This window comes from Dendropsophus ebraccatus, chromosome 10 (assembly GCF_027789765.1).
Source record: "Dendropsophus ebraccatus isolate aDenEbr1 chromosome 10, aDenEbr1.pat, whole genome shotgun sequence".
NCBI lineage: Eukaryota > Metazoa > Chordata > Amphibia > Anura > Hylidae > Dendropsophus > Dendropsophus ebraccatus.
In genome coordinates this window covers 43034377-43059025 of record NC_091463.1, presented here as the reverse complement: position 1 = coordinate 43059025, position 24649 = coordinate 43034377, and the positions used below count along the sequence as shown (strand labels likewise).

The following is a 24649-nucleotide window of genomic DNA, read 5'->3' as shown; positions in this document are numbered from 1 at the left end:
AATTTTTTTTTTCTTTTTCCACGCCACATTGTTCTGAAAATCTGTGAAACACCTGTGGGGCCAAATGCTCACCGCACCCCTTGTTACATTCCTCGAGGGGTGTAGTTTTCTAAATGGTGTACCTTTAGGGGTGTTTTTTATGTTTTGGCCCCCCAGAGCCTCTGCCAAACTGAAGTGGCACAATCAAAAATATAACGGAGGCGTTTAAATTCACTAGGCGCTCCTTTATATCTGAGGCTTGTGGTTGCATCAAATAACGCAATAGGGCCACATATGGGGTATTTCTATAAACTGCAGAAACGGGGCAATAAATATTGGGGTGCATTTCTCTGGTAATAGGTTTATAATTATGAAAAATATTGGATTACAATAAAATCTCTTCACAGAAAATTAAAATGTTAAAATTTCTTACACACTTAGCTTTTCTGTGACTCCCCTAAAGGGTTAAAACACTTTCTGGATGTGCTTTTGCAGAGTTTGAGGGGTGCAGTTTCTTAAATGGGGTGCTTTGTGGGGCTTTCTAACATACAGTCCCCTCAAATACACGTTGAACCTGAACAGGTCCCTAAAAATATCTGATTTTGAAATTTTACAGAAAATTTGGAAAATTGCTGCTAATGTTTTAGGCTTTCTATTGTCTAAAAAAAAGAAAGATAGTTTAATAAATGCCGCCAACATAAAGTAGACATGTTGCTAATGCTATTTAATATATAATTTATGTGGCATAACCATTTTCTGTATAAGCAGAAAAGTTTCAAAGTTGGAAAAATGCTTTTTTTCACAAATTTTCACGTTACTTTGTTTTTTTCCCCATAAAGATTTGTTATAAGTATCGACTCCAATTTACCAGAAATGTAAAGTACCATATGTCACGAGAAAACAATCTCAGAATTAGGTGGATAGGTAAAAGCATCCCGAAGTTATTAATTAATAAAGTGACACAGGTCATATTAATAAAATTTGTCTCTGTCTTTAAGGCCATTTTAGGCTCTTTCCTTGAGGGGTTAAAAAGCTTGTCCATATTCTTCTTCTCAGGGCTTACTTTCTAGATTTCCCCATCTGGGAATTGTACCTTTTAAGATGTGAGGGGGCGGGTGTATCATGATCATTGCATGCTAGCAAAACCATGCCCACACATGATGTTAATAGTTGCACAATGATGCTTATGTTGCTTCGACATCCAACAGCTATTGGTCATCACATGTGTGTGAAGCCTGCCCTCTAGAATTCACTTCTGTGTGGAATTCTACTGCACACCATGTTAAGTACACAAAGTAGCGAGCTTATATGCAGAACCAACAGTTCAGAGGTCAGTCAGATCTTAAAGCTGTCTAGTATACAGAACCATGAGCTCCCCAAAGAAAGAGTTCCTCTTTAAAGTGCTAGTAGTTGGTGACCTCGGAGTAGGCAAAACCTCTATCATACAGAGATATGTACACAACATCTATTCTCACTGCTACAGAGCTACTATTGGTGTGGATTTTGCTCTAAAGATCCTTAACTGGGAAAAGGACACTGTAGTGAGACTTCAGCTTTGGGACATTGCTGGTAAGTTTGATGAATTACTGAGATTGTCTAAATAATATAGATTGTTATATGGAAATTTTTTATAATGTTTTTTTGTAGAACCATCCTTAGTGGTTTACCTGGTGCTGCAGCACAAATTTTTTTCACTTGACTGTGATTGCATTATGTGAAAATGTTCATTCAGGTTAAAATATAAAGAGCAGTTAAAAAATAATGGTGATATTTTCTATAATTAACTTTTATAATGCATTTGGTACATTATTCCCTTTCCACACAACAATGTACAGTGGGGTTGTGGATCCAGCAAGCAAGTATAGAGAGAGGTGACATGACCCCTCCCTATACTGGGTGCCCCGGTATTGCTTAACCATTTAACTGCTGCTGCCAAAATTGACAGAGGCATTTAAATGGCTTTTTAAACCTGTCATTGTCGATCCTGTTGCAGGATTGGCTCCCCACAAAGAGATCATGGGTAGACAATACATTCTACAGGCAGACCAGGTCCTCTGCTATGCCTCCTGGGCAGCTTGTATTAAGCAATTGTTAGATTGTATTAAGCAATTGTCTTTAGCAGTCCCTAGAATTTGAGTCAGGGGCGTAGCTAGGATTCATGGGGCCCCATAGCAAAAAAGTTTATGGGGCCCCCCTACACACTAAAATATATATATATATATATATATATATATATATATATATATATATATATATATAATATGTATTCGGTGATGTGGCAAAAGAAATAAATCTCTTGTGGCCAGAGGCAGAATCCTGTGTGCAACTACAACAGTGACTGGCAGAGGAGAGAACCAATGTCTGCTTGTTCTGTCCATCCACTGTATTTACCTATAACAGCCTATTAGGAGCCTCATGGTTATATACATAGGTGCAGAAGCAGACTACCTTTTGCTTAACCCTTTATTTACTGCAGTGTGTAAGTGACCCAGTGTTCTCTTACATGCTGCAACACAAACAAAGGGTTAATACAGAAGACAATTAACTCTCTCTCTCCTTCACTACTCCTGCACTGATAACTCCTGACCTCTGCAGGAGCTCAGAGAATAGAGGTAAAAGGTTATCAGGGTAGTGAGGCAGAGAGCTAATTGTTAACCCTTTTTTGTGTTGCAGCATGTAAGAGAACACTGGGTCACTTACACACTGCAGTACATAAGGGGTTAAGCAAAAGGACACAGGAGGCTCTTATCTTCCCTGGGCCCCCTCCCTCCACGGGCCCCATAGCAACCGCCTTCCCTACCTTTATGGTAGCTACATGGATTCCTTTGAGCAATCATGGTACTGAAACACCTACACTTCCCTAAGGAACTCTTTTTATCCAATCACTAAAAAGTTAGTAAAAATTATATGCCAACCTATTGAGCTACACCTACAGAAAATACCTAGTACCCAAGATCAACAATAATATTGAATTAATTCGAAAAATCATGAAAAATCTTTCTTTAATACCATCACACAGAACAACTAAAGACAAGACTTGGGCAGGCAGAAGACCATACTGCTTGGGTTATACCTATGGAAATAATCAATTCAAGAATACATTTTATCACTGCAGCATCACATGTAATAAAGTGCTTAGTGCCCCCTTATTATAAAAATGTGTAAATAAATAACAAAAGGTTTTTTTTTATATAAATTATTCCAGCTCATAATAAAGGTTTAAATCACTGAAATATTTTTTTCCAGTTTCACATCATATTTTATGGAAATTAAGCATGTCATTACAAAGTACAATTGGTGTTGCAAAAATAGGAGCTCATATGGATCTTTTTTTGTAATATTTATTTATAACATCTGCACTTTAAAGCAAAGATAATAAATCTACAATAAAGAAATATGTTTTTATTAAGGTCAGGAGCGATTTGGTCACATGACTCGTCTATACTATCGTGAAGCAGCTGGTGCATTTGTGGTGTGTGACTTGGGCCGGGCTGTCACACTACAATCAGTTCAGCGTTGGAAAGATGACCTGGACTCTAAGGTTATGCTAAAAAATGGAAAACTGATCCCAACAATTCTAATTGGAAACAAAAGTGATCTGCTTCCCCATGGAACAAAAATTCAGAATGTAGAGGACTTGGGCCTTGAGCTGGAATTTACAGACTGCCATATGACTTCCGCCAAGGTAACAACACATTGGTGACTTGGTTGTCTAGTATGCTGCCTTCAGTCAAACAAGTTTTAATCATTTCACATCCAGGCCTATTTTAGTCTTAAATTTTTTTTTCTCCTGTTTACGAGCTCAAGAGCCATAACCTTGTCTGCATTTCTGTAGACACAGATGTAATGAGGGTTCATCACTGGTAATATTTTGGCGTACATATAACATAACTTTTATTAAAGGGGTAGTGCGGCGCTAAGCAATTATTCACAAAATAACACACATTGGAAAGTTATACAACTTTGTAATGTATGTTATGTATGTGAATGGCCCCCTTTCCCGTGGAAAAAAGGAACACATTATGCTTCTTTTTTGTGCTTTTATTCTTCAAGCGAGCGAGATCATGATGATACCAAATATAAACAGTAGTTTATGTTTTACTACTCTTGCACAAATATGGCAGACTTCATGGAAAAAAAAAACCTTTTTTGCCACCACATTCAAGAGCTGTTTTTTGTAGATATATCTACGTTTTGATATCTTCCTACGCTGTGAGTTCTGCAGCGAAATCCACTGCAATGCTCTGTCCTGTCATTTCCTATGAATCTGCCCTATGCCTGGGTAGCTTGTGCGGTGTTGTGGCAGCTCTGTGGGTGTTGGGTCACTTGGGCACTTGTCCCGGTAACTTGTCACAAATAGGCTCTGAGTTCGAGGTTAGGATAACCCAAGTGTAAACCTGGTGTGCTGGTGCAAGTGCAGGAAGAATAGACCAGAGTCCAATAGCTTAACCAGAATAACGTTTGTTAACTTAAAATGTTCAGTGCAATACAATAATACTTTGGCAACTGCAGGTGCAGGCAAGAGGTTATAGTAGTAGTTTGTAGACAAGAGGAAAGTGAACTAGAGGAGCGTCTTTAGGGCCCTGTCCAATGTAGCTATGTACTATTCCGGAATAGCATAGTGAAGAACAGAAGAAGAAAAAGAAGATACTTCGACTCACGTATAGATATCTTTAATCTGACAGCCTTTTTCCCTATAGTGTCGGGTTACCCATCCTGCTAGAGTAGTACAAGGTCTCAGGTCCCTGTGCTGGGTTGAACAGACTTCCCAGGGTTTCCCAGAATAGCTGTGCATTACAGTAAGATACATAGGCTTGAACTGCAGCTTTGTCCTACTAAGGGTCAGTACCTAGGCTCAGGTATACTGCCCTGTATCTTGTTGAGAATATTGCTGGCTTGGACAAGGTTATCCTAAGAGGACGTCCTTCCTCCTGAGGGGTCTAGCACTGCATGCTAGTGTTGATGAACAGCATAGAAGAAATCTCTCACAATGGGGGAGAGTTATCAAAGTGGTGTAAAGTAGAATTGTTTTAGTTGCCCCTAGCAACCAATCAGATTACTCTTTTTATTCCACTTTTTATTCCTCACAGATTCTTTGGAAAATTAAAGGTGGAATCTGATTGGTTGCTAGAGGCAAATAAGTCAATTTCACTTTACACCTGTTTGATAAATCTCCCCCTATGTGTCTTGCTCTCTCCAACACTCCTGATTAAAAAACTCCCAAGGATCCTGGCCTGAGCTAGGCCCTGACTTTACTGCAGCTCTTGTGTTGCTCTCTCTAACAGAACTGATTAACGAACTCCTCCCACCAGTTGTGTGCAGCCCTGTGCAGGGAGGCTGGGTTGGGCAGGCCCACTAGATTCTAGTTTGAGTCTGGGCCCCTGACAGCTGTACTGCCAGTACGGCCATGATGACAGCCCTGTGCGGATATATGATGCCCCCCAGACTGTGGATATAATGGCCCCCCAGACTGCGGATATGATGCCTCCCCAGACAGTGGATATAATGCCCCCCCAAACTGCGTATATAATGCTCCCCCCCTCAAAACCGTGCATATAATGTTTTTTCGCCGTTAACCGTGTAATAAATTTGACATGTTGTTTATATTATTTTTATATTATTTAGGTCTGTACTATTATGTTCACACATAGTATTTCTGTCAGTCTTTTGGTCATTTTTCAACCATAACCAGGAGTGTGTTGAAAACACGGAAACTGTGCAAATATTTCCATTATAATTTTGCCCTGTCCGTTCCACTCCTGATTTTGGTTGAAAAAAGTGACAGAAATACTATGTGAAAATATAGCCTTACAGTGATGCAATTTATGTTCTTTTCATTTTACTTTAATTTTATAAAATAAATGTACTTAAAATTGCCCTAGTCTGACTCCTATAATTTTTTCTATCTTTTGACCTGTAGGGCTTTGCAAAAGATCACAAAAAATTATTATGCAATTATGAATGCATCTATGACAAATATGCTTGTTTTTGAATAGGAAAAGGGGGTTATTAACTTTTACTATGGACTTTTTATTTTTTTTTAAACTTTGTTATATATCATTTTAAAAAAACTTAAAAAAAAAAAAAAATGGCCACTTTCTTCTAGAGACCACACAATGCTTATCTCCACTTCAGGTGTGGTTTGCAATTAAGCTCCATTCACTTGAATGAAGCTGCGTTGCAAATGGTTGGGGGACCCAAACTGGAGACTAGAGTTGTGTTGTCTCTGGAAGAAAGTGTCCATGTTTTTTTTTAACACTTTAAGTCCTCTCTATGGACCTTTTTTTTAATCAATTAATAGACTGATCTGTGCAATGCTATATTATTGCTATAACATTGCATAGATCACTCAGATCAGTGCTCTGCTAAAAGAGTCTGGCTGAGCAACTTTGGCAAAGTTTGAAACGAACCTGGGTTCACCTTTAGTTTTAAGGAGAGAAAATTGTGTAGAGATATTGAAACAACTTCTTAACACACTAGCCAGGATGTTAGGGGGTGAGTACCATTGCCACTCTAGGCTACTGTGACAAGTGATCCAACAGTTGGGTCAAGAAAACCAAAGATTATATTGTGGGTATTAAATTCCCACAGTCCTATAGTTCTAGACTAGAGATGAGCGAACATGTTACCCCGAGCTTGGTACTCGATCGAGTATTAGGGTACTTGATGGTACTCGTTAATCGGACGAGCTTCTCTCGATACTCGAGGAAATCTCATCATCCGTTTCCTGTAAGTTTGTGCGCTTTTTTGCAGCCAATAAACATGCAGGAGACTCTTTGGTACATCCTGCGATGACGTGGGACCCATACATGCCGATAGCAGCGATTGGTTGGCCAGATCAGATGACCCTGCCATATAAAACTCGGTGCTTCAGACGCATGCTGTGAGAGATCAGGGACAGAGCTGCTGCTGGTCAGGGAGAGTGTCTGTAGGATTTAGCGGTCCAGTAGGCAGGGTATAGACTAGCAATATAAACAAACAGCCCTTTTCAGTGCTTCAAAGCGTTTAATAGTATTACTACAGACTGCTGGCTGGGACTTGCAATGCTGCTACCACGATTTAACCAGCATACTGTGGTGACAGGCTGCTGGCAGAGAGGGGGCATTAGGTGTTGCATACACACCCCTGAGTAGTGTTCAGTGTAGTACTCCTTTTTGATTTTGGGGCTGGTGGTCCTGGTGTACTGCACTGTATAGCTGGGATTTGTAGTGCATCCTGCATAGAACTTCACTGCTCATTGTATTGGGGTGACAAAGTGTGTACAGTTGTTGCCCATACCAGATAGCACTGTCAAGCCCCCCTAAACTAGTGTGTACTGCACTGTATAGCTGGGATTTGTAGTGCATCCTGCATAGAACTTCACTGCTCATAGTATTGGGGGTGACAAAGTGTGTACAGTTGTTGCCCATACCAGATAGCACTGTCAACCCCCCCCCCCCCCCCCAAACTAGTGTGTACTGCACTGTATAGCTGGGATATGTAGGGCATCCTGCATAGAACTTACTTTACTGCTCATTGTATTGGGGCGACAAAATGTGTACAGTTGTTGCCCATACCAGATAGCACCGTCATGCCCCCCCTAAACTAGTGTGTACTGCACTGTATAGCTGGGATTTGTAGTGCATTCTGCATAGAACTTCACTGCTCATTGTATTAGGGTGACAAAATGTGTACAGTTGTTGCCCATACCAGATAGCACCATCAAGCCCCCCCTAAACTAGTGTGTACTGCACTGTATAGCTGGGATTTGAAGTGCATCCTGCAGAGAACTTACTTCACTGCTCATTGTATTGGGGTGACAAAGTGTGTACAGTTAGCACCGTCAAGCCCCCCCTAAACTAGTTGGCACTACACTGTATTGCTTCTGTATCCCTTCTAATGGTTCTCTGTGTCCTCACTGCCATGCTCTGACGTCACACTACGTATGCGGAGGAGCAGGACTGGTTGCCGGGGGCCCGCCGATCGCGCCCCCACCAACCAGCCAGCTATTTTATTTTCTTTTTTTGGTCTAGCCGTGGCCGGGGCCTCACCACCCCCGGTCGAGAGGCATCAAGTGTACTCTTGATGGTGAGCGGTGAGTGAGAGCAGGCCTAGCCAGTTAGCTGTCAGCACCCGGGTTCATGTCCACTACATATCCCAGCCCCTGGACTCACTCCAATTTTTGGGTGGGCTCACTTGCTTCCTCACTCACTTGTAATGGCCCTCTGTGTGCTGAATGCCATGCAGTGTCTGGCCTAGTTTTGGGAGCCTCACTTTCTTCCTCACTCACTTGTAATGATGAGACAATTGCTAGATCCTCAAGGATCAAAGTCAATTTCAAAACCAAAAAAGCGGTGGGGGGAGAAGTGGTGAGTCACATTATGCAGGGAATGTTACCCCAACTGCTACATTCAAATTAAAAATCGAAAGGGAGGTGGGGGTTAGAGTGGGGAGTCACGTGATGCAGGGAATGTTACCTCAACTGCTACAGGAGCGGGACTGGCTTTTTTATTTTATTTTTTTCTTGTCTAGCCGTGGCCGGGGCCTCACCACCCCCGGTCGAGAGGCATCAAGTGTACCCTTGATGGTGACTGACAGCTGGCCTAGCTGGATTGTACCGTACACCCCCCCCCCCCCCAAACTAGTGGGTACTACATTGTATTGCTGGGATTTGTAGTACATCCTGCATAGAACTTCACTGCTGGCCCACATGTTCAACCTAGTGTTGTAGCTGTTTCTTAAGACCTACCCCAATTTGGCTGACTTGCTCACCAAGGTGCGGCGCATCTGTGCGCATTTCCGCAAGTCAACCACGGATGCTGCCACCCTTAGGGCAGTGCAAAGGTGCTTGCAACACGAGGTGGAATTCCACCTTCCAGATGGTAGCCAGGGTTTACCAGCAACGCAGAGCCATTGTGGAATGCCAGATGTCAACCTCGGTTTTGTCCATTTCAAACCAAATAATTTGTGGTTCATATGCCTACCTCTGCCATCCATGTTGACTACTGGTGTGCATGCCCTTGCCTCCTTTTGGCTGGGCCTTAACTGGCATCCATGTCGACTACTGCTGGGCCTATAGTTTACTGGCGACCCTAATTTTGCCTCATTGTTTTGTTCATTTCGTACCAAATGATTTGTGGTCCATATGCCTACCTCTGGCATCCATGTAGACTACTGGTGTGCCTGCCCTTACTTCGTTGTTGCTGGGCCTTAACTTGCATCCATGTAGACTACTGGTGTGCCCGCCCTCTCCTGGTTGTTGCTGGGCCTTAACTGGCATCCATGTAGACTACTGGTTTGCCTGCTCTTGTCTCGTTGTTGCTGGGCCTTAACTGGCATCCATGTAGACTACTGTGGTGCCTGCCCTTGCCTCGTTGTTGCTGGGCCTTAACTGGCATCCATGTAGACTACTGGTGTGCCTGCCCTTGCCTCGTTGTTGCTGGGCCTTAGCTGGCATCCATGTAGACTACTGGTGTGCCTGCCCTTGCCTCGTTGTTCTCTGTGTCCTCACTGCCATGCTCTGACGTTTTTTTACTCTTACTCTACTGTGTCAGGCCTAATTTTTGTGAGGTTCCACTCCTGCCTCATCTAAAGGCCGGTAATGGCCACTTTGTTTTCTTATTTTGTAACCTTCAATTTAAATTTTAAAATCAAATCGACTTCAATTCAAGTGCAATTTTACAGGGCTGTCTGGTCATCTATTGTATCTCCAAGATACACGCCACTGTTCAAAGGAACAGACAGTGATAATGGTGGATCCTAATTTACATTCTTGTGTTATCCATTTCAAACCATATAATCTGTGGATGTCAACTTGCGGGGGTTCTCTGCCCTCGTTTAATTTTTTAGCTTGGGGCCTCTTAAGAAGACTGTATTGTTGTTCTTCGTCCCTACCTCCAAAGAGATGCCTATCACGCACAACTGCATGAGGGTGTGAGGCTAAATCTAGCCATAATACGGCTATTTTAGTTTTAGGCGCAGCAGCACTGCCAGGGGTAAGCGCCAACAGGCAGTGCTCAAACTGCTAAACAGCACCTTCTACCTTCCTTGGATGTGTTAGCCGTTTTGAAGGCAGGATTGACCAGGCCTTTTACCAGTAGCTTCTTTCTTTCCTTGGATGTTGTAGTAGCCTTTTTAAAGGCAGGATTGACCAGGTCTTTTTAATACACAGGCTACCGCACTTGCCGTCTCTTAGAGACTCTTTAAAGGATTGAAAGTGTATTTGATCAAATTCCGTGGCCTCTTAAGCAGACTGTATTATTCTCTGTGTCCTCACTGCCATGCTCTGACGTCACACTACGTCTGCGGAGGAGCGAGACTGGTTGCCGGGGGCCCGACGATCGCGCCCCCACCAACCAACCAGCTGTTTTATTTGTTTTATTTTATTAGTTTTTTTGGTCTAGCCGTGGTCAGGGCCTCACCACCCCCGGTCGAGAGGCATCAGGTGTACCCTTGATGGTGAGTAGCAGCTGGCCTAGCCAGTTAGCTGTCAGCACGTGTAATAAGCAGTGAGCTTGGTTGCGTGTTACAAGGGGCGGAACCTGGTGGCAGCTCTGCAACTCGGCAGCCTCACACATGTACCATGCCTGGCCCACGTCTTCAACCTAATGTTGCTGCGGTTCCTTAAAGCGTAACTGTCATGTTTTTTTTATTGCAGAAATCGGTAGTATAAGCGATTTTAAGAAACTCTGTAATAGGTTTCATCAGCCAAAAAAGCCTCCTTCTGTACTCAAGAAGCAATTTCCCAGCCTCCCCCCCTGACTTATCTGTGCATTATCAGGCAAACACTTCTTCATTACAGAGAAGCCAGTGAAGACGGGCTCTGCTCTCTCCATTCTATCCTTATGGAGGGGGGAGGGGCCGAGGGAGATGAGGGAGCAGGAAGAGGTGACATGAAGGTCAGCTGTTTGTAGACTCTCTGGGCACCTAAACCGCAGGATTCAGGGGTCAGAAAGGTCAGTGCTTATCTATGAACTTACTGAGAGAAGATTGCAGGGTGTTGTGCTGTGCAGAAATCCTCCGTGCTCAGTCACTCCTAACAGCCCCTCCCCTCTCCATAGCCACATAATGGAGACAGAAATCCTGCTTCATTTGATGTGAGGGGGGAGGCTGGGAGATTGCTTTTTCAGTACAGAAGGAAACTCTTTTAGTACATAAAACCTATTACAGAGTTTCTTAAAATCGCTTGTACTGTTGATATTTAATGTTTTCAGAAAAATGACCCTGAAATGACAGTTACGCTTTAAAACATACCCCAATGTGGCTGACTTGCTCAACAAGGTGCACCGCATCTGTGCGCATTTCCGCAAGTCAACTGGCATCCATGTTGACTACTGCTGACTACTGGTGTGCCTGCCCTTGCCTCCATGTTGGCCACTGCTTGGCCTTAACTGACATCCATGTTGGCTACTGCTGGCCCTTAACTGGCATCCATGTTGACTACTGCTGGGCCTTAACTGGCATCCATGTTGACTACTGCTGCACCTTAACTGACATCCATGTTGGCTACTGCTGGGCCTTAACTGGCATCCATGTTGACTACTGCTGGGCCTTAACTGACATCCATATTGACTACTGGTGTGCCTGCCCTTGCATCCTTGTTGCTGGGCCTTAACTGGCATCCATGTTGACTACCTCTGGGCCTTAACTGACATCCATGTTGGCTACTGCTGGGCCTTAACTGGCATCCATGTTGACTACTGCTGGGCCTTAACTGGCATTCATGTTGACTACTGCTGGGCCTGCCCTTGCATCCTTGTTGCTGGGCCTTAACTGGCATCCATGTTTACTACTGCTGGGCCTTAACTGACATCCATGTTGACTACTGGTGTGCCTGCCCTTGCATCCTTGTTGCTGGGCCTTAACTGGCATCCATGTTGACTACTGCTGGGCCTTAACTTGCATCCATGTTGACTACTGCTGGGCCTTAACTGACATCTATGTTGGCTACTGCTGGGTCTTAACTGGCATTCATGTTGACTACTGCTGGGCCTTAACTGACATCCATTTTGGCTACTGCTGGGCCTTAACTGGCATCCATGTTGACTACTGCTGGGCCTTTACATGGCATTCATGTTTACTACTGCTGGGCCAGCCCTTGCCTCCTTTTTGCTGGGCCTTAACTGGCATCCATGTTGAATATTGCTGGGCTTTTACTGGCATCCATGTTGGCTACTGCTGGGCCTTAACTGGCATCTATGTTGACTTCTGCTGAGTACTGGTGTGCCTGCCCTTGCCTCCATGTTAGCTACTGCGGATCCTGCCTGGCCTCCATTTTAACTACTGTTGCTCCTGCCTGGCCTCCATGTTGGTTACTGTTGCTCCTGCCTGGCCTCCATGTTGGCTACGGCTGATCCCGGCAGTTTTCTGTGTGCTCAATGCCATGCAGTGTTTGGCCTAATTTTGGGGAAACTCACTTTCTTCCTCACTCACTTTTAATGGTTTTCTGTGAGCTCACTGCCATGATAGGTCTGCTATAATTTTTGGAAGGCTGAATGGCTATCGCTTCTACCTTGTTCACTCTGTCCTCACCGCTATGCTGTGTCAGGCTGAGTTTTTGGGTGGTTCATGATAAGCTACCTCTGTTTTAATGGTTCCCTATGTTCTCAATGCCATGCTGTGTCAGGCTTTTTGCTTGACAAAGACCTGGTGTTAGGGTCGAAACGTTGTTTCTGTGTACCCGGACATGTGAATAAATCACATCGAATCGTTTGCATTTGGATGCTGCAGGAATCCTTTCTTTCAGGCTTTTTTCAGTGTCAGGCTTGTGTCAGGAGTTTTTGGGTGGTCCCTATGCCTACCTCTGTTTTAACCAGGCTGTTGCACAGAATTAGGCATAATAGTGCCATTAGGCAGCCTCAGAGGCATGCATACATGCTGCCCCTGCTGTTTCCTGCCCATTTTCATTGTGTTTCCATCAATTTCTGAGGTTGACAGGTTTTCACACGACCTTCCCTCTACCGAACTTGGGTCCCCTCAAAAAATGCTCGAGTCTCCCATTGACTTCAATGGGGTTTGTTATCGGGAAATACTCGGCTCGAGTAACAAGCACTCTAGCATTTTAGTACTCGCTCATCACTAATATATATATATATATATATATATATATATATATATATATATATATAGCACTTTTTTAAAGACACAATGCTATACACCTGAACAAGGTATTTAAAGGAGAAGTCCGGCGAAAATTATTTTTTTATATGTTATTACTGATGGAAAGTTATACAATTTTCTAATGTACATTAATTATGGGAAATGCTCCTATACTGCTATTTACCTTAATTTAGTGTACCAGGAAGTGTTAGAATTCTCTCAGAAGCAGTGACGTCACGACGAAAGGTATAATTCCTATGGAGTGTCCAGCAGGGGGCGCACTATATATAGAAGTCAATGAGTACCATTGACTTCTATATATAGTGCGCCCCTGCTGGACACTCCATTGGAATTACAATGGATGTGTATGTAATGTAATATACAGTGTTTTTGATTGAATACATTTATGAAATACTTTGTGGAGCAAGTGTCCTTGCTCCCCAAAGTATTCCATAAATGTAAGCAATCAGTACATCACAGTAAGCCCGCCGCCCGCCACTGCCGCCGCTGTGGACTACTCTCAACTACTACTCTCCCCACCTGCTCATAGCATGTGCAGGTGATGGGAGAGTAGTAGCCGGGTTATATGGCTGAGATCGCCGCCGCGATGCCGCGCAGGGGGAGCCGCTCATCACTGCAGCTATCCTCCCCCTCCGCTCCCCCCTCCTGCTGCTTCCTTACTCTATGTGATAGCTGACTTCCTGCCCGGCCGTCGCTCTCCGTTCACACGTGCCGACGGCCGGGCAGGAAGTCAGCTATCACATAGAGTAAGGAAGCAGCAGGAGGGGGGAGCGGAGGGGGATGATAGCTGCAGTGATGAGCGGCTCCCCTGCGCTGCATCGCGGCGGCGATCTCAGCCATATAACCCGGCTACTACTCTCCCATCACCTGCACATGCTATGAGCAGGTGGGGAGAGTAGTAGTTGAGAGTAGTCCACAGCAGCGGCAGTGGCGGGCGTTCGGTAGCGGTGGGCGGCGGGCTTACTGTGATGTACTGATTGCTTACATTTATGGAATACTTTGGGGAGCAAGGACACTTGCTCCCCAAAGTATTTCATAAATGTATTCAATGTACACATCCATTGTAATTCCAATGGAGTGTCCAGCAGGGGCGCACAATATATAGAAGTCAATGGTACTCATTGACTTCTATATATAGTGCGCCCCCTGCTGGACACTCCATAGGAATTACACCTTTCGTCGTGATGTCACTGCTTCTGAGAGAATTCTAACACTTCCTTGTACACTAATTTAAGGGAAATAGCAGTATAGGAGCATTTCCCATAATTAATGTACATTAGAAAATTGTATAACTTTCCATCAGTAATAACATATAAAAAAATAATTTTCGCCGGACTTCTCCTTTAAGTCTCTCAGGATAAGACGGATGTGATACACACACTTTCAATCAGAAGGGTCCAAGTATAGAAATTGGGTATATAGCACTTTTTTTTAAGATACAATGCTATACACCTGAACCAGGTATTTTAGTCTCTCAGGATAAGATGGATGTGATATACACACTTTTTTTTTTCACTTTATTTTTCATTCTTCAAAAAAAAATTAACAACTCAGATAACAAATACTACAACTTGTAGAAAATATTGTTCACATTTTACAAATTCTTTACTTCCCCCTATATATATGAGGAAGACCAAAATTTTAAACACAATATCTCTATTCCCCCCGCCCCCCATCCCAATCTGCCAAACAAAAAAAAAAAAAAAAGAAAGAAAAGAAACCTCACTACCCCATTTTTTGTAATTTCTCATATTTATCACTACATGAGACCCACATCCTATATGTTGGTACTTGTGATGTCATTCAATTTCTAACGATTAACAATCTCACATAAAACAAACTTCTAATGATCTTATTTTTTACTCTCTTCTCCCTTCTTATCCCTGTGGTATGTCCCAATTTTGCCAACTCTGGAGACGGTTCCAAAACATAGTTCACCTTCTTTGCGATTTGAGATATTACTCGCTGCCAAAATTGATTCAAGGCATCACAGGCCCACAGCATATGTATAAAACCAGCTCCCATCCCCCCACACCTTGGACACTTATCATCACTTCTTCTCTTTATTTTAAACAAAAAGCAGAGGGTATAGTATATACGATTAATAAGGTTAAATTGGATTATTCTATGGTCTCCTGATTTTGAAACTAACTTAGTATTTCGTATAATATCCAGCCACTGAGCGTCTTCTAATACTCCTATTTCTCCATGCCATTTATCCCTATATTTTAACCCTACATCCCCTTTATTAATCAGATACACATATACTGCCTAAGCTCTTTTCTTTTTATTAAATTTTTCCTTAACTTCTCCACCAATACATGTGTACCAGAAAAAACTTTACCGTTATCCCTCATAGTGGTCATTAAAGCGTTTCTTAGTCTGTAATAATCATACCAACTCTGTTACCTTAGATTAAATTCCAATTTGACCTCATCCCAAGATTTAATTCCCCCTTTTCCTTTCCTGATATTCTCCACTGTGTTTATCCCTGCTATTTGTAATGAACTCAACTTCCCTAATTTTACCACCTCTGTAAGCTTATAATTTCCCCAAATAGGCCCTAAATCCAACACCCCGTCCAACTTCAGAATCTTCGAAGTTCGACCCATGTTTTTACTAAAGATTTTATCATTACATTTTTTCTGGGCCGCACTTCCCTCCAACCACCCTGATTCTAGGATCTGGAAGATATCCATCTGTTTATGCCAGTTTTCCCCCTCTACACATTTAGAAGGTGATTTTATGTTCTGACCTGATAAGCCAGTAGGCCTGTGATGCCAAGAAATACTTTTTTATGTCAGGAACTCCAATTCAACCCTTTTCCCAGGGAGGACAGAGTTTCTCCAATTTTAGCCTTACCCTTCTGCGTCCCCAAATGAGAGCGTTAAAAATCGCTCTTATCCTCCTAGCATCTTTATCCTCTAACCAAATTGGGGCTACCGTAAACAGATATAACAACCTTGGGAGAACCACAGATTTCAGCAAAATAACTCTATCAGCTCTAGATAGTGGCAATCTTTGCCAAATGCTAATCTTTTTCTCCATAATATTTATCGTCTTTTTTACATTTAACTCTTTTTAAAACATTTTAAATTGTTTAATATTTCTAGAAATTTGAATCCCTAAATAACGAAAACTCTCATCCTTCCCTAACACATGTAACAAATCAGTGGACATCAGAAAATCATAATTCAGAGGCATTAACACTCTTTTTCCAATTAATTGAAAGACCAGAGTACCCACGCAACTCTTCAATAAAACTTATAATTTTTGGGACTGCTTCTACCGGATTTTTCAAAAACAGCAACAGCTTGTCAGCATATAACGAAATCCTGTCTCCTCCACCCCTCGCCCCAAAGCCTTCTATAAACAAGTCAGATATTATATTGATAGCTAGTGGCTCAATCCCTAGGGCGAAGAGCAGAGGAGAGAGGGGACAACCTTGTACCCCTACTCAGCCTAAAAAATCCCGACAACACCCCATTTACACTAACTGCGGCTCTTGGATCTTTATATAATAACTTCACCATGTTTATGAACTTATCACCAATACCAAATCTTCTCATTATTTCCCATAGATAATCCCACTCCACCCTATCAAACGCCTTAACTGCATCTAATAATAGGATGGAGTGGGATCCCGGTACCACAACAGACTGCATATTCTCATATAACTGTCTTATGTTAAACCTAGACATTCTACCCGGGACAAACCCTGTTTGGTCCTCATGGATTAGTGTTCCAATTACTTTCCCGAGCCTCAAGGCCAATACTTTTGCATATAATTTTGCGTCAGCGTTGAGGAGGGAAATAGGTCTGAATGATTCTAACTCTAAGATATCTTTATCGGGTTTAGGTATTAAACTTCTAACAGCTTCCCCCATAGAGCTTGGTAATTCCCCTACTTCGATAGATTTCATAATGACTTTATACAGTCCTGACACTAATACATGCCTATGTGTCTTATACATCTCATAAGGGATGCCATCCCCCCCAGGGGCGGAACCCACCTTAACTCTATCCAGGGCCTCATATAGTTCTCTCAATACTATCGGGACATCCAACTCCTCTTTTAACTCTTCTTTTAACTGCGGTAAGTCTATATCCTTCAGGAAGGCTTGTAAACTTGCTAGACTCTTTTTATTCTCAGATGTATATAAAATACTTAAGTAATCTCTAAATTCCTTGACAATCTGTAATGGTTGATTAGTGATTTTCCCATCCCTCCCTCTAATTGCGGAAATACCCTTATTATCTGTTTGATTCCTTATAAGTGACATTAAACCCTTATTTGGCTTTCCAGCACCCAGAAATCTCCTCTCCTTCGTAAAAGACAGCTGATTTCTGGCTTTTTCTAAAAGAAACAACTCTAACTCCTCTTGTGCTCTTTTTAACCTATCTTCCCTTTCTACTGTGCGATTAGTTTTAAACTCAATTTCAATATTACTAACCTGTTCCCGCAACTTCTTCTCCTCCTCTGTGAAACCCTTTTTCATTTTACATATAATCCCATAATATTTCCCTTTTACAAGTAATTTCATTGTCTCCCATACTGTGAATTCCGATGCAGTGCCCCAATTAATCTCCACAAATCCTTAAATTCATTCTCTATTCCCTCCTTATCTTTAAAGAGTCACTGTCGTATTTTTTTTTTTTTTTGCAGAAATCAATAGTCCAGGCGATTTTAAGAAACTTTGTAATTGGGTTTATTAGCCAAATCTGCCATTATCTGCATGTAAAAAGCCTTTTCCCAGGTCCCCCCTCCTTCCTCTTTTTCATCCACTCTGAAAAATCTGAAAATTGTGACTTGTTGCAGGAGACGTCCCCTGTCTGCTCTAGGGAGAGGGGAGGGGGGAGGAGGAAGGAGGGAGTTAGCCGGCAGCAGAAAGCAGATAACAGAGGATTACAGGCACGGAGCTGGGTGACAGCTGTAATCCGAGCTCAGACAGGTCACTGGTGGCTGTCACAGAAGATAACGGGTGAGATATTTGTAGATTAACTCTTTGTTGTCCTGTTTTGGTCTTTTGTTTAGCTCTCTCCATAGGAGAACAATGAAGACAGGGGGGAGAGCTTCAAACAGCTTTTTCATGATAAAAATGCATTTTTCGGATAATAAACCCAATTACAAAGTTTCTTAAAATCGCCTGGACTATTGATTTCTGCAAAAAAAAAATTCACGACAGTGACACTTTAACTAAACTTAACCAATGTGCGTTGATTTGTATCTGTCTAAGTGCTACATCCCTCCTTTTCCCAAACTCCACTAATATAGGTGCATAATCTAAAACGCATCTACTCAAGTGCTCAACTTTCTATATTTTTTGTGCCATTAAACCATTATAGATTGCCAAGTCAATCCTAGACATTGTCCCTGCAGATTTGTTCCAGCATGTAAATTCAATTTTGCCTGGGTTTCTTTCCCTCCAAATATCTATCCACCCTAGTTCTCTCACTAACCTAAAAAGGGTCGTATTTCCACCTTTACCATCCCAAATCTGTCCAAATTTTCATTCAAAACCATATGGAAATGTCCTATCACCAGGGTTGGGCATTCCTCCTTCATCCTACAATACTCAAACAATTTCTCTAGAACTAATGATTTAAATGGGGGAGGTATATAAATAAAAGCTAATATACAAATTATACCTTCTACCTTACAATGAAGAAACACATAGCGTCCCTCTGGGTCCATTTTTTTTATCTAATATATTCCATTCGATCTTACGGTGAATCAACACTGATATCCCCCTGGCATAATTAGAATAGGTCGGAAAAAAAAACAATTATGTCAGCTCACCTTTCCTCAGTAAAGTTCATGATTTTGGCTCTCCGGTGATGAAGCACGTGAGACCTGTATTGCGGGCCGTGTCCCGTATAAATTGGCTCAAAAAAAATGGGAATTTCGGTCTCCAGCTTCTTAAAATGTAAATAAACTTTATTCAGGCATCACATCTAAAATCTAACGGTTAAAAACACACCGACGCGTTGCAAGGTAAACACCTCTTAATCATGGCTACATAAGCTTGGTTAAACACTAGAATAAATACCTTGTGTATGCAGTGACGCCCAACTGGAAGGAACTCCCACTAACCGTGGGTAACACCTGTTCCACCCAAAGCTCGTGATCTGTCTAGTCGAGGAAAAACGTGAAGTGGATTAATAGACATAGAATAAATCATTTCTATAGTTTAAACCATTAGGAAATCTTGTATTAAATTTAAGAATCCAGTAGGCTTCACGCTTCCTCAATAGACTTTCACGATCGCCCCCTCTATTTGGTTTATTAACCTGTTCCAGGGCACTGATTTGTAAAGTCGTTGTATTGCCGTAGTGATGGTCTATGAAATGTTTGGAAAAACCTGAAACGGAACTTCGGGGATTGTCAGAGAAGCCCTTTCTTATATCCCCCAAGTGTTCACTTATACGGATTTTTAGTTTTCTGATGCTCGAACCTATATATTGTAATTTACACTCTGTACATTGGGCTATGTAAACTGTATGAGTAGTTGAGCAATTAATAAACGATCTTATAGTATGTCTAAAACCCGTATGATATGATGTAACGTACGATTGTTTTTCCACAAACGCACACATGCCGCATCGTGGCTGTGCGCACCTGAAAAAACCTGTAGTGGAAAGCCAATTCTGCTCAATGTTATATTTATTATCCGGGGTCAGGACACTTGGGGATAAAAGGTTTCTTATGGTCCTGCCTCTTCGGGCTACGCACCTCACTCCAGAGGTGAGTACTTGTTCACATTGATGATCTTGGTAGAGCATGGGTAGGTATCTCTGTACTATGTTACATATGTCTTTGTATTGAGGGCTGTAAGTGGTAGAGAAAGTGAGGGGATGTTTTGCTTTGTTGTTGTTGTTCTGTGGTTCATCTGTATTATTGCCCCGATTTTTGTCTCTTAAGTGAAAAGTCCTGTTTTGTCTTTCTGCTATACGTTTGGCTCGTTCTATAACTCCATCACTGTACCCTCTCACTCTCAGCCTAGCTGTCAGATCTTGTACTCCTTTCATGTAACTTTCAGTAGTTGAGCAGTTACGACGTGTCCTAATAAATTCCCCTATAGGGAGATTACGTGTCACGTGTGGGGGATGGCTACTCTTTGCATACAGTAAACCATTCCCTGAGCTGGGCTTACGATATAGACTAGTGTGAATAATGCCATTCTCCCAGCTGAGGGTAAGGTCCAGAAAAGAAATAGTCTCTGGTTTAAACTCAAAAGTAAATTTGAGATTTAGTGTGTTAGCGTTAATGTAACGTAGGAAATCTGCCGCTTGTGTTTCCGTGCCCAACCATACCAGGAGGAGGTCGTCAATGTACCTCCCGTACCACCCAATAACCCCCAGATATGGGTTATGGGCGCTGTGGAGGACGACCTCCTCCCAGTATGCCATATAGATGTTGGCCAGGGAGGGAGAGAAACTAGCTCCCATCGGGCAGCCCACCAACTGTAAATAAAAATTTTCCATGAATTGAAAAAAATTGTTTGAAAGTAAAAAGTGTGTCACTTCCAATATGTAATTTTGTAAGGTTACATTGTAGTTGCTGTATTTATGGAGATGGAATTTTAAGGCTTGTAAGGCTTTGTCGTGGGGTATGCTGGGGTACAAGGCCACCACATCACATGACAGCCAAGTTCCCCCAACAAACCGAGGTAGCTTCTCTATATTGGCGGCCAGACTTTTGCTGTCTCTAATGTAGCCTATTGTTCTCTTGGCTAATGGCTGCAGCAGGTTATCCAGCCATATGCATAGCCGTTCCTGCAGTGAGCCAATTCCAGAGACAATCGGGCGAAATGGTGGGGGAAAAGCATTTTTATGAACTTTTGGTAAAGCGTGAAACACCGGGACCACCGGAAACTCAGGTAGTAAGTAGTCCCGCTGCTTCACGCTTAAGAATCCCAGTTCTACCCCCGTGTCCAAAATATTAAACAATGAAGTTTTCACACTACTTGTAGGGTTATTACGTAACCTCCTGTAGGTGGAAGGATCCTCCAAGATATCAAGGACCTCCCGAACATAGAGTGTTTTATCTAGAACTACCACTGAACCCCCCTTGTCGGACTTGCGGATAACTATATTGGGGTTCTCACGTAGCTCTTTTAACGCTTGTCTTTCCCCTGGTTTTAGATTATCTCTGGTGTTATTTTTGTTTAAGCCATTGTTTAGGGCGGTAAGTTCGGCTTCCACTTTCTGTTGAAAGATATCCATAATCGGGGCTCTAGAATTTATAGGATAGAAGCCCGGATTAGGGATATCCAACCTATTGGTTGTAGTGTGTATTTGTCCTGTATCCCCATGATTGACACTCTGTAGATCTAACAGTGAGTGCATAGACACCTGCTCTGGAAATGCTAGACTTAAGGGTATTTTATCTGCACCAATCACATTTAAATCATTCAAAGTATTATCTGTCCTTGGAAACAAATCCTCTGGCTCTGGTGTGGACTCTGGTGACTCTGCTAGAAAATGTCTTTTTACCGTCAGTGTCCGCATAAAGCGGTTAACATCTTGTAGAGTACTATATAAATCAAAGTTATTTGAGGGGACAAAAGTCAACCCTTTTGACAGTACCTTATTCTGGTCCACGGACAGGAGACAAGCTGAGAGGTTGTAGACATCCAAATCGTTCCGGGTGTTTATTTCCTCCATTTGCCTCTTCTTCCTCCCCGAGTGGTGTTTCCTCCCCGCTCTGCGGGGCCTTAGATGTTTTTTGGCAAGGTATCCACTGTGTTGTTGTTCCTCGAGCGGGTATTGGGGGGATCCTGACTGTTATGACTTCTGCGGTTTTTGGCTCGTGTAGACTTGGCAGGTTGGTAGCCTCTTGTACTTACTTCTCCATGTTGTTCCTCCGGTTCAGAGAAATCGGTCTGCGTATCTGAAGACTCCACATCAGTGGTATCAAAGGTAACGTTGCGTTTGGTGTTTGTGGCATTCCTAGGGCCTCCTTCTTTATTATGTTGGGTCCTTTGTTTTCTGCGGTGTTCCCACCACGTATATACTTGGTCGGAAGAGTAGTCTTTTAGATCTCGAGTAAACTTGGACTTTTTTTCTTCCACAATCTCATTTTCGAAATCCAGAAGAATTTTGTTTGTGGAGTCCAGGGTAGAGGAGAAATCTGGTAAGTCTTTAAAGGTTTGTAATGTAATCTCCAACTCTGATATGGTCTTATTTATCTCCTCAAGTTTTTGTTCTCCTTTTTTAATGATGATATTTATTAAGGTGAAGGAACATATTGACAGCGCCTCATTCCATTCAGTGGTATACTCTTCATCTTCCTGGGGGTTGGGGGGTTTGCGTACTCGCAGACCACGGGGGATCATTTTCTTTTCTGCATATTTTTTCAGCGTACTGATATGCCACCAGAGCTTTAGTTGCTTCTTTTTTAGTTTTTCAAAGGTCCATATTACTTTGTGCATATCTAGATTGCTTTCATGTGTTCTATTCACACCCCCTGAAAAAATGTCTGCGATTTTTTGGCGTCGTTCCATGTTATCCAGTGTTTCTGGTGCTTGATTCATTGTGGTTGAGGGAGTAGCCATGAAATATATAGATTTAAACTTATGAGTATAGGTAGAGCACGACTGACGGCTTCGGTCAACAAGTCGGAAAAAAAAACAATTATGTCAGCTCACCTTTCCTCAGTAAAGTTCATGATTTTGGCTCTCCGGTGATGAAGCACGTGAGACCTGTATTGCGGGCCGTGTCCCGTATAAATTGGCTCAAAAAAAATGGGAATTTCGGTCTCCAGCTTCTTAAAATGTAAATAAACTTTATTCAGGCATCACATCTAAAATCTAACGGTTAAAAACACGCCGACGCGTTGCAAGGTAAACACCTCTTAATCATGGCTACATAAGCTTGGTTAAACACTAGAATAAATACCTTGTGTATGCAGTGACGCCCAACTGGAAGGAACTCCCACTAACCGTGGGTAACACCTGTTCCACCCAAAGCTCGTGATCTGTCTAGTCGAGGAAAAACGTGAAGTGGATTAATAGACATAGAATAAATCATTTCTATTCTGGATTCTTAAATTTAATACAAGATTTCCTAATGGTTTAAACTATAGAAATGATTTATTCTATGTCTATTAATCCACTTCACGTTTTTCCTCGACTAGACAGATCACGAGCTTTGGGTGGAACAGGTGTTACCCACGGTTAGTGGGAGTTCCTTCCAGTTGGGCGTCACTGCATACACAAGGTATTTATTCTAGTGTTTAACCAAGCTTATGTAGCCATGATTAAGAGGTGTTTACCTTGCAACGCGTCGGCGTGTTTTTAACCGTTAGATTTTAGATGTGATGCCTGAATAAAGTTTATTTACATTTTAAGAAGCTGGAGACCGAAATTCCCATTTTTTTTGAGCCAATTTATACGGGACACGGCCCGCAATACAGGTCTCACGTGCTTCATCACCGGAGAGCCAAAATCATGAACTTTACTGAGGAAAGGTGAGCTGACATAATTGTTTTTTTTTCCGACTTGTTGACCGAAGCCGTCAGTCGTGCTCTACCTATACTCATAAGTTTAAATCTATATATTTCATGGCTACTCCCTCAACCACAATGAATCAAGCACCAGAAACACTGGATAACATGGAACGACGCCAAAAAATCGCAGACATTTTTTCAGGGGGTGTGAATAGAACACATGAAAGCAATCTAGATATGCACAAAGTAATATGGACCTTTGAAAAACTAAAAAAGAAGCAACTAAAGCTCTGGTGGCATATCAGTACGCTGAAAAAATATGCAGAAAAGAAAATGATCCCCCGTGGTCTGCGAGTACGCAAACCCCCCAACCCCCAGGAAGATGAAGAGTATACCACTGAATGGAATGAGGCGCTGTCAATATGTTCCTTCACCTTAATAAATATCATCATTAAAAAAGGAGAACAAAAACTTGAGGAGATAAATAAGACCATATCAGAGTTGGAGATTACATTACAAACCTTTAAAGACTTACCAGATTTCTCCTCTACCCTGGACTCCACAAACAAAATTCTTCTGGATTTCGAAAATGAGATTGTGGAAGAAAAAAAGTCCAAGTTTACTCGAGATCTAAAAGACTACTCTTCCGACCAAGTATATACGTGGTGGGAACACCGCAGAAAACAAAGGACCCAACATAATAAAGAAGGAGGCCCTAGGAATGCCACAAACACCAAACGCAACGTTACCTTTGATACCACTGATGTGGAGTCTTCAGATACGCAGACCGATTTCTCTGAACCGGAGGAACAACATGGAGAAGTAAGTACAAGAGGCTACCAACCTGCCAAGTCTACACGAGCCAAAAACCGCAGAAGTCATAACAGTCAGGATCCCCCCAATACCCGCTCGAGGAACAACAACACAGTGGATACCTTGCCAAAAAACATCCAAGGCCCCGCAGAGCGGGGAGGAAACACCACTCGGGGAGGAAGAAGAGGCAAATGGAGGAAATAAACACCCGGAACGATTTGGATGTCTACAACCTCTCAGCTTGTCTCCTGTCCGTGGACCAGAATAAGGTACTGTCAAAAGGGTTGACTTTTGTCCCCTCAAATAACT

At 42.3% G+C, this 24649-nt stretch overlaps 1 protein-coding gene across 1 annotated transcript in view; it reads left to right on the top strand.

The window, feature by feature from the left end:
* The first annotated feature begins 1346 nt into the window (after positions 1–1346).
* The window catches only part of LOC138766399 (ras-related protein Rab-38-like), a 37605-nt gene continuing 14302 nt past the window's right edge, over positions 1347–24649 (top strand). Inside the window, exons 1-2 of the mRNA XM_069943981.1 lie at positions 1347–1548; positions 3390–3664. Of these exons, the coding sequence (XP_069800082.1) occupies positions 1347–1548; positions 3390–3664 (477 nt within the window). The remainder of the gene's footprint in view (positions 1549–3389; positions 3665–24649) is intronic.